Source organism: Oncorhynchus tshawytscha, linkage group LG10 (assembly GCF_018296145.1).
Source record: "Oncorhynchus tshawytscha isolate Ot180627B linkage group LG10, Otsh_v2.0, whole genome shotgun sequence".
NCBI classification, from domain to species: Eukaryota; Metazoa; Chordata; class Actinopteri; order Salmoniformes; family Salmonidae; genus Oncorhynchus; species Oncorhynchus tshawytscha.
Window position 1 is genome coordinate 12,184,983 of NC_056438.1, and position 15,895 is coordinate 12,200,877.

General features: G+C 44.7%; 1 protein-coding gene across 1 annotated transcript in view; it reads left to right on the plus strand.

The window, feature by feature from the left end:
* Positions 1-15,895, plus strand: part of LOC112236596 (retinal guanylyl cyclase 2-like) — a 33,063-nt gene that overhangs the window by 14,735 nt on the left and 2,433 nt on the right. The window contains exons 12-25 of the mRNA XM_042329324.1: positions 3,487-3,571; positions 3,858-3,954; positions 4,233-4,364; positions 4,598-4,678; positions 5,003-5,179; positions 5,681-5,837; positions 6,242-6,391; positions 6,790-6,938; positions 7,178-7,341; positions 7,661-7,853; positions 9,423-9,597; positions 9,785-9,883; positions 11,632-11,726; positions 12,045-12,133. Of these exons, the coding sequence (XP_042185258.1) occupies positions 3,487-3,571; positions 3,858-3,954; positions 4,233-4,364; positions 4,598-4,678; positions 5,003-5,179; positions 5,681-5,837; positions 6,242-6,391; positions 6,790-6,938; positions 7,178-7,341; positions 7,661-7,853; positions 9,423-9,597; positions 9,785-9,883; positions 11,632-11,726; positions 12,045-12,133 (1,843 nt within the window). The remainder of the gene's footprint in view (positions 1-3,486; positions 3,572-3,857; positions 3,955-4,232; positions 4,365-4,597; positions 4,679-5,002; positions 5,180-5,680; positions 5,838-6,241; positions 6,392-6,789; positions 6,939-7,177; positions 7,342-7,660; positions 7,854-9,422; positions 9,598-9,784; positions 9,884-11,631; positions 11,727-12,044; positions 12,134-15,895) is intronic.

Here is a 15,895-nt window from a genome sequence, read left to right on the forward strand (position 1 = left end):
GTGGAGACTATATACAGGGGGTTCCGGTACAGAGTCAATGTGGAGACTATATACAGGGGGTACCGGTACAGAGTCAATGTGGAGACTATATACAGGGGGTTCCGGTACAGAGTCAATGTGGAGACTATATACAGGGGGTACCGGTACAGAGTCAATGTGGAGACTATATACAGGGGGTACCGGTACAGAGTTAATGTGGAGACTATATACAGGGGGTACCGGTACAGAGTCAATGTGGAGACTATATACAGGGGGTACCGGTACAGAGTCAATGTGGAGACTATATACAGGGGGTACCGGTACAGAGTTAATGTGGAGACTATATACAGGGGGTTCCGGAACAGAGTCAATGTGGAGACTATATACAGGGGGTACCGGTACAGAGTCAATGTGGAGACTATATACAGGGGGTTCCGGTACAGAGTCAATGTGGAGACTATATACAGGGGGTTCCGGAACAGAGTCAATGTGGAGACTATATACAGGGGTTCCGGAACAGAGTCAATGTGGAGACTATATACAGGGGGTTCCGGTACAGAGTCAATGTGGAGACTATATACAGGGGGTTCCGGAACAGAGTCAATGTGGAGACTATATACAGGGGGTACCGGTACAGAGTCAATGTGGAGACTATATACAGGGGGTACCGGTACAGAGTCAATGTGGAGACTATATACAGGGGATACTGGTACTGAGTCAATGTGGAGACTATATACAGGGGATACTGGTACAGAGTCAATGTGGAGACTATATACAGGGGGTTCCGGAACAGAGTCAATGTGGAGACTATATACAGGGGGTACCGGTACAGAGTTAATGTGGAGACTATATACAGGGGGTACCGGTACAGAGTCAATGTGGAGACTATATACAGGGGGTTCCGGAACAGAGTCAATGTGAGACTATATACAGGGGGTTCCGGAACAGAGTCAATGTGGAGACTATGTACAGGGGGTACCGGTACAGAGTTAATGTGGAGACTATATACCAGGGGTTCCGGAACAGAGTCAATGTGGAGACTATGTACAGGGGGTACCGGTACAGAGTCAATGTGTTGGGCAGAGTTATTAATGTACATGAAGGTAGAGTTATTAAAGTGACGATGCATAGATGATAAAAACAGAGAGTAGCAGTGGTGTATAAAAGAAGGGGGTCAATGCAAATAGTCTGGGTAGCCATTTGATTAGGTGTTCAGGAGTCTCATGGCTTGGGGGTAGAAGCTGTTTAGAAGCCTCTTGGACCTAGACTTGGCACTCCGTGCGGTAGCAGAGAGAACAGACTATGACCAGGGTGGCTGGAGTCGTTGACAATTTTTCTTCCTCTGACACCACCTGGTATAGAGGTCCTGGATGACAGGAAGATTGGCCCCAGTGATGTACTGGGCTGGACGCACTACCATCTGCAGTGCCTTGCGGTCGGAGGCCGAGCAGTTGCTGCACCAGGCAGTGATGCAACTAGTCAGGATGCTTTTGATGATGCCGCTGTAGAATCTTTTGAGGATCTCAGGACCCATGCCACATCTTTTCAGTCCCCTGGGGGAGAATGTCTTGGTGTGTTTGGACCATGTTAGTTTGTTGGTGATGTGGACGCCAAGGAACTTGAAGCTCTCCACCTGCTCCACTGCAGCCCCGTCGATGAGAATGGGGGCGTGCTCAGTCCTCTTTTTCCTGTAGTCCCCAATCATCTCCTTTGTCTTGATTACGTTGAGGGAGAGGTTGTTGTCCCAGCACCACACGGCCAGGTCTCTGACCTCCTCCCCTTAGGCTGCCTCGTCGTTGTCGGTGATCAGGCCTACCACTGTTGTGTCATTGAAAAACTTAATGATGGTATTGCAGTCGTGCCTGGCAGTTCAGTCATGAGGGAACAGGGAGTACAGGAGGGGACTGAGCACGCACCTCTGGGGGGTCCCTGTGTTGAGGATCAGCATGGCGGATGTGTTGTTACCTACCCCTACCACCTGGGGGCGGCCCGTTAGGAAGTCCAGGACCATTTGCAGAGGGAGGTATTTAGTCCCAGGGTTCTTAGCTTATTGATGATCTTTGAGGGCACTATGGTGTTGATGTTGAACGCTGAGCTGTAGTCACTGAATAGCATTCTCACATAGGTGTTCCTTTTGTCCTGGAGGGAAAGGGCAGTGTGGAGTGCAATAGAGATTGCGTCATCTGTGGATCTGTTGGGGCGATTTTTGCAAATTGTAGTCGGTCTAGGATTTCTGGGATAATGGGGTTGATGTGAGCCATGGCCAGCCTTTCAAAGCACTTCATGGCTACAGACGTGAGTGCTATGGGTCGATAGTCCTTTAGGCAGGTTACCTTAGTGTTCTTGGGCACAGGGACTATGGTGGTCTGCTTGAAACATGTTGGTATTACAGACTCGGACAGGGAGAGGTTAAACATGTCAGTGAAGACACTTGCCAGTTGGTCAGCGCATGCTCGCAGTACACGTCCTGGTTATCCGTCTGGCCCTGCGGAATGTTGACCTGTTTAAAGCTCTTACTCACATCGGCTGCAGAGAGCGTGATCGCACAGTCATCTGGAACAGCTGGTGCTCTCATGCAGTGTTATTTGCCTCGAAGCGAGCATAGAAGCAGTTAGGCTCGTGTCACTAGGCAGCTCGGCTGTGCTTCACTTCGTACTCTGTAATGGTCTGCAAACCCTGCCACATCTGGACGAGCGGCAGAGCCGGTGTAGTACTATTAGCTTATATATAGTTTGTTAATAACTGCTGAACACCAAAACATTCTATTTATTTACCTCACAAATGTATCAGTTTGACATCAATTTATATTGGAAAGTAAAACCAAATCATGTATGGATGTGGCTGTAAATATTACATCATCTGTCTCCATCAGCCAGTGTGCTTCAATAGGACAAAGACTCCTTATGTGCTACCATTATAGCGTAGTGTACAATGCACTGCTGAAATACCTGGAATTATACAGTATATAATACATTGCACATTTTTACCGTAGCCGACTGCTTTAAAATACCACTATATCTGATTATTTGACCTACGTACTGTATGTACTGTTGTACTCTGTGTACTGTAGTACTGTATGTATTGTATAAGGATAATGAAACTAAAATTGTGCATGTCAACTTATATTCAAATTCTGTATGGAAAATTACATTTACCATCTAATATTTGTGCGTTCAGCACTTCAAAATAACAGTTTTTAAAACGTGTATCTCATGTGTTTTGCTATTGGACTTAACATTAGTTAAAACGACTAAATGACTAAATGGTGAGCATTTAGTCATCTGATGTATTGATGACTAAACTAAATGTTCTCATGGTATTTCAGTAGATTTTGCATGAGTGACTCAGGGGTGAAAGATGTGTAAAACTCCAATGAATGCACAATCAAAGGTTCTGAACAGAAGATAGGGGGTATTACAAGTGTTATCAGTTTAGAGTTTTGTACTTAAAGACTTTTGAAAATACTTGTGAAAAATGTGTGAAAAATGTGTGAAATGTTTTCCCCAGGTGTGGATCCGTTCTCTGCTGTTAGGATCTTCCTGGGATTCGTCCAGACGGGTTTCGTCTTGTTTATTCTAACCTACTGCATCAAGTAAAGCTCTACAACATGATCTTGTCTATACAGTTCTTCTCACACATGTTCCACTATACGTACTGGCCACAATTCCAAACTAAGGGGAAAGATAGGCACCATCTTAACTTTTAACATCTTAGTTGTCTGACCAGTTGAGTTGGCTGAACTGTCCCTGAATTGTTAGCATTGGCCCTTTTAAGGGCCACCCCTAGAGTGAATGTTGGTTATCCTATTGGTTATGGTCTTAATGAGGTCAACCATCCATCATTTCTCTTTGTTTATGTCTCTGTCTCTTGTTGTCTAGGCGACGCATCAACCACATCCGGTTGTTCCGGGGTCCCAACAAGATCCTGCTCACCCTTGATGACGTCACCTTCATCAACCCGTCGCTTAGCAACAAGGTCAGCAGTTATAGACTAATGCAGGAGTTAAATATTCAAATAGACAATTTACCTCTTCAACTTTTAAGAAACTTTTTTTGTTGCTTTTTCGTTTGAGCCTTTTCTATTTGCAAAATGTTTATATTTTTTCATTAAAAAAACAATTATTGAATGTACAAAGCGACAGACCGGAACAGGGGTCCATGTTCTTTACTGACTTGCCTAGTTAAATAAAGTTCAAATAAATAAATAAATGTTGTCGTGAAACCAAGATGTCTCCTCTCTCTAAACATTTTCAGAAGCTTAGTATAGACAGTAACAGAAAGATCAGTGGAGTCTCTCTGACGAGCCATTCACAGCACAGCCTCACGTCCCCCTTCTCTGAGCAATCACCTGCTACCTACGAGAACTCCAACATCGTCCTCTATGAGGTGAGACAGAGTAGAATGTTTGAGTCATTTGTTATGACAAACTGCGTTAATTGAATACATGTTTGTGATGAACATCTGAGGGTGGAAATTCTTGACTATTGTGGCCCAATATCTTAATATTGTTTCAGTAAGATAGATTTGGAGCCAACTACAAACAAACTGACACATACTTGTAAAATGCTATTTTAATATTTGATACCATAGATAAATAAAATGTTGTTATTTTTCTCCAGGGAGACTGGGCGTGGCTGAAGAGACTACCTCATGGAACGTTCAGGAATATCAACCCCAAAACCAGTGACGTGTTTGAATTGGTGGGTTTCCTTTAGAAATATATATTTATTCATGTTAATTCATATCCTTGGGTATCGTTTCTTTTAGAAATATATATTTATTCATGTTAATTCATATCCTTGGGTATCGTTTCCTTTAGAAATATATATTTATTCATGTTAATTCATATCCTTGGGTATCGTTTCCTTTAATGTTGATGCCATCTTGCTGTTGTGGTATTTTCAGAAGTTCTCCACCCTGTTGCAAATACGATACCAAATCCATACAATTCCTACTTCAATCTGCACTGACCCCTAACCTCTAACCCCTGACCCCCCCCCCCCCACACACACACACACACACAGATGAAGGACATGCGTCATGAGAACATTAACCTTTTCCTGGGTTTCTTCCACGACTGTGGAGTGTTTGCCATCGTAACCGAGTTCTGCACCAGGGGAAGCATGGAAGACCTATTGCTCAATGAGGATGTCAAACTGGATTGGATGTTCAAGTCATCACTACTGTTGGACCTTATTAAGGTAGGGTGGAAGGAGGAGAGGAGAGGAGAGGAGAGGAGAGGAGAGGAGAGGGAGAAGAGGAGAGGAGAGGAGAGGAGAGGAGAGGAGAGAGGAGGAGAGGAGAGGAGAGGAGAGGAGAGGAGAGGGAGAGGAGAGGAGAGGAGAGGAGAGGAGAGGATGTTCAAGTCATCTCTACTATTAGACCTTATTAAGGTGAGGAGAGGAAGCGAGGGATGGAGGCATGACTTGGAAAGGAAGGAGGAAGAGGGGATAGAGAAAGGGCAGACGATTTGAAAGTGCCTCAGCCGGAGGGAGGGAGGGAGGGAGGGAGGGAGGGAGGGGGAGGGAGGGAGGGAGGGAGGGAGGGAGGGAGGGAGGGAGGGAGGGAGGGAGGGAGGGAGGGAGGGAGGGAGGAGAAGGAGGGTTCTAAAGTGAATGAGGTAAGGTGGAAGATTATGTCTGGCTTCCATGCTTATCTCCATTGTTCTGTCTCTAAATTCTATGTTCCGTGTTCTCCCCCAGGGTATGAAGTACCTGCACCACAGGAACTTGTATCACGGTCGTCTGAAGAGCAGGAACTGTGTGGTGGATGGACGCTTCGTCCTGAAGATCTCTGACTACGGATACAACGAGGTTCTAGAGGCAGCAAAGTTCCCCTACACAGAACCTCCTGCAGAGGGTGAGTAGGTCTGGAGAGGAGTGGAGAGAGTTTTGCCTTGAGTCTGGACAGAGTTCCGTCTGGACAGGGTTCCGTCTAGAGAGGGTTCCGTCTAGAGAGGGTTCCGTCTGGAGAGGGTTTTGTCTGGACAGGGTCCCGTCTGGACAGAGTTCCGTCTGGACAGGGTTCCGCCTGGACAGGGTTCCAACTGGACAGGATTCCGTCTGGAGAGGGGTCTGTCTGGACAGGGTTCCGTCAGGACAGAGTTCCATCTGGACAGGGTTCTATCTGGACAGGTTTCCATCTGGACAGGTTCCGTCTGGACAGGGTTCTGTCTGATAAAAAAGTGCATATAACAGTAGTGTGTTTATGTACAGTATGTGTTTGTTTGGTTCTCTTCGTGTGTGTGTGTCCCTCCCTCCTAGACCTGTTGTGGACTGCCCCTGAGATTCTGCGTGGCCCCTCCCCCGGTCTCTACGGCAGTCTCCATGGAGACGTGTACAGCTTCGCCATCATCATGCAGGAAGTGGTCATGAGAGGCCCGCCTTTCTACATGCTGGAGCAGTCTGCTGCAGGTAAGAGACTACATTACCCAGAGTACGCCTGTACTACAGGCAACAGAAGTGGTCATGAGGGGCCCACCATTATGCATGATGGAGCAGTCTGCTGCAAGTAAGAGACTTCTTGGTAACACTTTATTTGGATAGTCCATCTGTCAGTAAGACCTGTCCCTCTCCATTAGATGTTTCTGCCATTGTGAGACAATAAAGTTGTGATTTGAATTGAATATGACTGGCTCCATTTAAATGTCTCTCTGTGATTCCTTGAATTTGATCTCATCGCCTCCATCGCAACCATATTGGAGGAGAAGATCTGAGGTCCCTCCCCTCAAACCTTCTGCTCCAATGAGTTTTAAGGAGGAATTGAAGAAAGATGAATTTACCTGAATACTCCTCTGACCCCTGTCCTCCAGAGTTGATCCAGAAAATCCGTAAGCCCCCTCCTCTGTGTCGTCCGGTGGTCTCCCCTGACTACGCCCCTATGGAGTGTATCCAGCTGATGAAACAGTGTTGGAACGAAGAGCCAGACAGACGGCCATGCTTCGACCAGATCTTTGACCTGGTACAGAGAGTGGGGTGGGTTATACAATGCCTTCAAATCTGTGTGTGCGTTTCAGAAACTCAAACTCTCTCTCTCTCTCTCTCTCTCTGTCTCTCTCTCTCTCTCTCTCCTCTCTCTCTCTCTCTCTCTCTCTCTCTCTCCCTCTCTCTCTCTCTCTCTGTCTGTCTCTCTCTCTCTCTCTCTCTGTCTGTCTCTCTCTCTCTCTCTCTCTCTCTCTCCCCCTCCCTCTCTGTCTCCAGTTTAAGAACATCAACAAGGGCAGGAAGACCAACATCATAGACTCCATGTTGAGGATGCTGGAGCAGTACTCCTCTAACCTGGAGGAGCTGATCAGAGAGAGGACTGAGGAGCTGGAGATAGAGAAACAGAAGACTGAGAAACTACTCACTCAGATGCTGCCACCGTAAGTACACACACACACACACACACACACACACACACACACACACACACACACACACACACACACACACACACACACACACATATATACACACACACACACACACACACACACACACACACACACACACACACACACACACACACACACACACACACACACACACACACACACACACACACACACACACACACAGGAGGAGCTGATCAGAAAGACAGAGGAGCTGGAGATAAAGAAGGATAAACTACTCACGCAGATGCTCACTCACACATACAGTACATACACAAACCCACACACACACACTCCCTCTCTTTCCTAGGACGGTTGCGAATGCCCTGAAGGTGGGTGGTACGGTGGAACCGGAGTACTTTGACAACGTGACGCTGTACTTCAGTGACATCGTTGGCTTCACCACCATCTCAGCCAATAGCGAGCCCATCGAAGTGGTTGACCTTCTGAACGACCTCTACACGCTGTTTGACGCAATCATTGGCAACCACGATGTCTATAAGGTAGAGAGAGAGAGAGAGTGTATGTGTGTGTATGTGAACCACACTTTAATCAACACAATGACACTCAGCAGTGCCCAACTAAGAATCTGAGGCAAAGTTACTACCTACTACTAAAACTTCCTGTAGGGAAACTTAACAGTGCCCTATTTGGCTTTGGTCTGCCCAGTACATTTCCCTTTATATATACAGTACCAGTCAGATGTTTGGACACAGCTACTCATTCAAGGGTGTTTCTTTATTTTTACTATTTTCTACATTGTAGAATAAAAGTGAAGACATCAAAACTATGAAATAACACACATAGAATCATGTAGTAACCAAAAAAGTGTTAAACAAATCCCAAAATATTTTTGATTATAGATTCTTCAAAGTAGCCACCCATTCTCTCAACCAGCTTCACCTGGAATGCTTTTCCTGGAATGCTGAGCACTTGTTGGCTGCTATTCCTTCACTCTGCGGTCCAACTCATCCCAAACCATCTTAATTGGGTTGAGTTCGGGTGACTGTGGAGGCCAGGTCATCTGATGCAGCACATCACTCTACTTCTTCGTCAAATAGCCCTTACACAGTCTGGAGGGGTGTAGGGTCATTGTCCTGTTGAAAAACAAAGGATAGTCTCACTAAGCGCAAGCCAGATGTCATATCTCTGCAGAATGCTGTGATAGCCATGCTGGTTAAGTGTGCATTTAACTCTAAATAAATCACTGACAGTGTCATCAGCAAAGCACACCATCACACCTCCTCCTCCGTGCTTCACGCTGGGAACCACACATGCAGAGATCATCCTTTCACCTACTCTGCATCTCACAAAGACAAGGTAGTTGGAAACCAAAAATCAAACATTTCAGACCAAAGGACAATTTCCACCGGTCTAATGTCCATTGCTCGTGTTTCTTGGCCCAAGCAAGTCTCTTCTTATTATTGGTGTCCTTTAGTAGTGGTTTCTTTGCAGCAAATCGACCATGAATGCCTGATTTATGCAGTGTCCTCTGAACAGTTGATGTTGAGATGTGTCTGTTACTTGAAGTAACAAGTGATGGACTGTTGTTTCTTTTTGCTTATTTGAGCTGTTCTTGCCATAATATGGACTTGGTCTTTTACCAAATAGGGCTGTCTTCTGTATACCCCCCCTACCTTGTCACAACATAACTGATTGGCTCAAACGCATTAAGAAGGAAAGAAATTCCACAAATGAACTTTTATCAAGGCACACCTGTTAATTGAAATGCATTCCAGGTGACTACCTTATGAAGCTGGTTGAGATAATGCCAAGTGTGCAAAGCTGTCATCAAGCAAAGGGTGGCTACTTTGAAGAATCTCAAATATAAAATATACTTTGACTAGTTTAACATTTTTTGGGTTACTACATGATTCCATATGTGTTATTTCATAGTTTGATGTCTTCACTATTATTCTACATTGTAGAAAATAGTAATAACAAAGAAACATCCTTGAATGAGTAGGTGTGTCCAAACTTCTGACTGGTACTGTATATATATACTTCTTATATCACCTGAAGTTAATTGACCAATCAAAATGTTTCCCACCCGTCGTCCTCCCTACCCGTAGGTGGAGACGATAGGCGATGCCTACATGGTGGCGTCAGGGTTACCGGTTGCCAATGGAGATCGTCACGCGGCAGAGATATCCAACATGGCACTAGACATTCTCAGTGCTGTGGGCACCTTCAAGATGAGACACATGCCTGACGTACCTGTACGGATACGCATAGGATTACACTCAGGTGAGAGATACAGGGGCTACACACACTTACAGATGAACGCACAGGCACAAAAATCACACAGTGCCTATCTATAGTGTGTGTGTGTGTGTGTGTGTGTGTGTGTGTGTGTGTGTGTGTGTGTGTGTGTGTGTGTGTGTGTGTGTGTGTGTGTGTGTGTGTGTGTGTGTGTTTGTGTGTGTGTTTGTAGGTCCGTGTGTGGCGGGGGTGGTGGGACTGACCATGCCTAGATACTGTCTGTTCGGAGACACTGTCACCACAGCCTCTCGTATGGAGTCCACTGGGATGCGTAAGTTATAATACACGATGCAGTATACAATGCCTCAGGAAAGTAGTGAGACCCCTTCACTTTTCCCAAATTTTGTTATGTTATGTTTTTTTCTAGTTCCCTCATCAATCTACATACAATACCCCATAATGACGAACCAAAAACAGGTTTTTAGAAATAAATAATATATTTTAAAAAAATGAAATATAACATTTACATAAGTATTCAGATCCTTTACTCAGTACTTTGTTGAAGCACCTTTGGCAGTGATTACAGCCTCGAGCCTTCTTGGGTATGACGCTACAAGCTTGGCACACCTGTATTTGGGGAGTTTCTCCCATTCTTCTCTGCAGATCCTCTCAAGTCCTGTCAGGTTGGATGGGGAGCGTTGCTGCACAGCTATTTTCAGGTCTCTCCAGAGATGTTAGATCGGTTTCAAGTCCGGGCTCTGGCTGAGCCACTCAAGGACATTCAGAGACTTGTCCCGAAGCCACTCTTGCGTTGTCCTAGCTGTGTGCTTAGGGTCGCTGTCCTGTTGGAAGGTGAACCTTCGCCCCAGTCTGAGGTCCTGAGTGCTCTGGAGCAGGCTTTCATCAAGGATCTCTGTCCTTTGCTCCATTTATCTTTACCTCAATCCTGACTAGTCCCCCAGTACCTGCCGCTGAAAAACATCCCCACAGCATGATGCTGCCACCACCATCATTCACCATAGGGATGGTGCCAGGTTTCCTCTAGATGTGATGCTTGGCTTTCAGGCCAAAGAGTTCAATTTTGGTTTCATCAGACCAAAGAATCTTGTTTCTCATGGTTTGATAGTCTTTAGGTGCCTATTGGCAAACTCCAAGCGGGCTGTCATGTGCCTTTTACTGAGGAGTGACTTCTGTCTGGCCTCTCCACCATAAAGGCCTGATTGGTGGAGTGCTGCAGTGATGGTTGTCCTTCTGTAAGGTTCTCCCACCTCCACAGAGGAACTCTCGAGCTCTGTCAGAATTGACCATCGGGTTCTTGGTCACCTCCCTGACCAAGGCCCTTCTCCCCCGATTGCTCAGTTTGGCCAGGCGGCCAGCTCTCAGTAGAGTCTTGGTGGTTCCAAACTTCTTCCATTTAAGAATGATGGAGTCCACTGTATTCTTGGGGACCTTCAATGCTGCAGACATTTTTTTGTACTCTTCCCCAGATCTGTGCCTCGACACAATCCTGTCACGGAGCTCTACGGACAATTCCTTTGACCTCATGGCTTGGTTTTAGCTCTGATGTGCACTGTTGACTGTGTAACCTTATATAGACAGGTGTGTGCCTTTCCAAGTCATGTCCAATCAATTAAATTTACCACAGGTGGACTCCAAGTTGTAGAAACATCTCAAGGATGATCAATGGAAACAGGATGCACCTAAGCTCAATTTCGAGTCTCATAGCAAAGGGTCTGAATACTTATGTAAATAAGGTATTTCTGTTAGATTTTTTAAATTAATTTTCTAAAGTTTCTAAAAACACGTTTTCGCTTCGTCATTATGCGTTATTGTGTAGTAGATTGCTGAGAAAAATATATATTTCATCCATTTTAGAATAAGGCTGTAACGTAACAAAATGTTGAAAAGGTCAAGGGGTCTGAATACTTTCTGAAGGCTCTGTATATGCACTGTTCTAGCTTATGTTCATTCTAAAGAAGTTTAGGGCTTGTCGTGGGTGCATGAAAGAGCCATGAAGCTTCTCTAGAGAGTGTCTATGTGAACTTGACTTTGTGAGTGTCCTGCCGCCTATAATTGCAGCCTACAGAATCCATGTCCATAACAGCACAGTTAAAATCCTGCTGGAACTCAAGGCAGGATACAAGGTGCAACTGAGAGGCAAAACTGACCTGAAGGTAAGAGACAAAAGACTGACTACACCTAGGACCACCAGCATGTTGCATACAGTAAGCTCAGATCTCCCTAGAACTACCGAGAACTCTCTAGAACTACCAAGAACTCCCTAGAACTACCAAGAACTCTCTAGAACTACCAAAAACTCTCTAGAACTACCAATAACTCCCCAGAACTACCAAGAACTCTCTAGAACTACCAAGAACTCTCTAGAACTACCAAGAACTCCCTAGAACTAGAGCTCCCTACTGAACTGAACTCTCTGTCTCTCACTCTCTCCTCTCCGTATCCTTTCCTCCTATACTCTCTCCTCTCCACAGGGAAAAGGAGGAACAGAGGAGACCTACTGGCTCATAGGGAAGGACAACTTTGAGAAACCTCTCCCTGTCCCCCCTGAATTCAAGAAAGGGTAAGGAATACCTTCCTCCCTTCCCTCCGCTCTCCCTCCTCCACTATCTGTGCCTTTTCTTGTTGATCCTGCCTCTGTGTCCGATTCGTTTTCCACAGGCAAATGGCTCATGGCCTGCAGATGGAGGAGATAGCGAGGTACAAGAAGAAAAAGCTGAGAAACTGCAACAGCTTACAAAGAAGAATAACTGAATTACATAAGGTAATGTTATGCATGGAAAATGTATAACATTACTTGTTTGGTGACGTTTTTACTTGCTGTAGTTTGGGACTTTCCAGGCAGTCATGGTACATAACAATGTGTTCTTACCTGACTTGCCTGGTTAGATAAAGGTTCAATAAATAAAACTCATCCAACCTGGTTTGGTTTACCACCCAACACCGTTCATATTCATTTGTTGGTCACTGATCAAATCAGTTCTTCTACTTTACAAGTTTAAGGCCGAGATTCAATCAAAGGTGCGTTTTCGACAATGCACTTTTGATTCAATCCCGGCCTAAGTTTCACTTGTAAACAGTGATATGTGAAGATTTGATTCTGAGTATTTCAATATCATTTTAGCTAATATACTGGTATGAGAGCACTATTGTGTTTTTTAATAGAGCAAATAATCCTGATCCTATCATAACTACCCCTGGGAGGGCAGAGATCTTGATACATCTGGGACACGTACCTACCATGTAGTTAATATGTGTGCTGGAACACGTACCTACCATGTAGTTACTATGTGAGCTGGGACACGTACCTACCATATAGTTACTATGTGAGCTGGGACACGTACCTACCATGTAGTTACTATGTGAGCTGGGACACGTACCTACCATATAGTTACTGAGCTGTGTACCTACCAGCTGGAACACGTACCTACCATGTAGTTAATATGTTATGTGAGCTGGGACACGTACCTACCATGTAGTTAATATGTTATGTGAGCTGGGACACGTACCTACCATGTAGTTAATATGTTATGTGAGCTGGGACACGTACCTACCATATAGTTACTATGTGAGCTGGGACACGCACCTACCATATAGTTACTATGTGAGCTGGGACATGTACCTACCATGTAGTTAATATGTTATGTGAGCTGGGACACGTACCTACCATGTAGTTAATATGTTATGTGAGCTGGGACATGTACCTACCATATAGTTACTATGTGATCTTAATACCATGTGTTATGTGAGCTGGGACACGTACCTACCATGTAGTTAATATGTGAGCTGGGACATGTACCTACCATGTAGTTAATATGTTATGTGAGCTGGGACACGTACCTACCATATAGTTAATATGTGAGCTGGGACACGTACCTACCATATAGTTACTATGTGAGCTGGGACACGTACCTACCATATAGTTACTATGTGAGCTGGGACACGTACCTACCATATAGTTACTATGTGAGCTGGGACACGTACCTACCATATAGTTACTATGTGAGCTGGGACACGTACCTACCATATAGTTATGTTATGTGAGCTGGGACACGTACCTACCATATAGTTACTATGTGAGCTGGGACACGTACCTACCATATAGTTACTATGTGAGCTGGGACACGTACCTACCATATAGTTACTATGTGAGCTGGGACACGTACCTACCATATAGTTACTATGTGAGCTGGGACACGTACCTACCATATAGTTACTATGTGAGCTGGGACACGTACTACCATGTAGTTATGTTATGTGATCTGGGACACGTACCTACCATGTAGTTAATATGTTAGCTGGGACATACCTACCATATAGTTACTATGTGAGCTGGGACACGTACCTACCATATAGTTATGTTATGTGAGCTGGGACACGTACCTACCATGTAGTTAATATGTTATGTGAGCTGGGACATGTAGTTAATAGGTGAGCTGGGACGTACCTACCATGTAGTTAATATGTGAGCTGGGACACGTACCTACCATGTAGTTACTATGTGAGCTGGGACACGTACCTACCATATAGTTACTATGTGAGCTGGGACACGTGCCTACCATGTAGTTAATATGTTATGTGATCTGGGACACGTACCTACCATGTAGTTAATATTTGAGCTGGGACACGTACCTACCATGTAGTTAATATGTTAGCTGGGACACGTACCTACCATGTAGTTAATATGTGAGCTGGGACACGTACCTACCATATAGTTACTATGTGAGCTGGGACACGTACCTACCATATAGTTACTATGTGAGCTGGGACACGTACCTACCATGTAGTTAATATGTTATGTGAGCTGGGACACGTGCCTACCATGTAGTTACTATGTGAGCTGGGACACGTACCTACCATATAGTTACTATGTGAGCTGGGACACGTACCTACCATATAGTTACTATGTGAGCTGGGACACGTACTTACCATGTAGTTAATATGTTATGTGAGCTGGGACATGTACCTACCATATAGTTCATATGTGAGCTGGGACACGTACCTACCATATAGTTACTATGTGAGCTGGGACACGTACCTACCATATAGTTACTATGTGAGCTGGGACACGTACCTACCATGTAGTTAATATGTTATGTGAGCTGGGACACGTACCTACCATATAGTTCATATGTGAGTTACCATATAGTTACTATGTGAGCTGGGACACGTACCTACCATGTAGTTAATATGTGAGCTGGGACACGTACCTACCATATAGTTACTATGTTATGTGAGCTGGGACACGTACCTACCATGTAGTTAATAGGTGAGCTGGGACACGTACCTACCATATAGTTACTATGTGAGCTGGGACACGTACCTACCATGTAGTTAATATGTTATGTGAGCTGGGACACGTACCTACCATGAGCTAGTTAGTTACTATGTGAGCTGGGACACGTACCTACCATGTAGTTAATATGTTATGTGAGCTGGGACAGTTAATATAGTTTATGTGAGCTGGGACACGTACCTACCATATAGTTAATATGTGAGCTGGGACACGTACCTACCATATAGTTACTATGTGAGCTGGGACACGTACCTACCATGTAGTTATATGTTATGTGAGCTGGGACATGTACCTACCATATAGTTCTATGTGAGCTGGGACACGTACCTACCATATAGTTACTATGTGAGCTGGGACACGTACCTACCATATAGTTACTATGTGAGCTGGGACACGTACCTACCATATAATTAATATGTTATGTGAGCTGGGACACGTACCTACCATATAGTTACTATGTGAGCTGGGACACGTACCTACCATATAGTTACTATGTGAGCTGGGACACGTACCTACCATATAGTTACTATGTGAGCTGGGACACGTACCTACCATGTAGTTAATATGTTATGTGAGCTGGGACACGTACCTACCATATAGTTCATATGTGAGCTGGGACACGTACCTACCATATAGTTACTATGTGAGCTGGGACACGTACCACCATATAGTTCATATGTGAGCTGGGACACGTACCTACCATATAGTTCATATGTGAGCTGGGACACGTACCTACCATATAGTTACTATGTGAGCTGGGACACGTACCTACCATATAGTTACTATGTTATGTGAGCTGGGACACGTACCTACCATGTAGTTAATATGTTGGCTGGGACAGGTAGCTACCATGTAGTTAATATGTTATGTGAGCTGGGACAGGTAGCTACCATATAGTTTATGTTAAGTATGCTGGGACAGGTAGCTACTATATAGTTAATATGTTATGCGAGCTGGGACAGGTAGCTACTATATAGTTAATGTTAAGTATGCTGGGACAGGTAACTACTGTATAGTTAATATGTTATG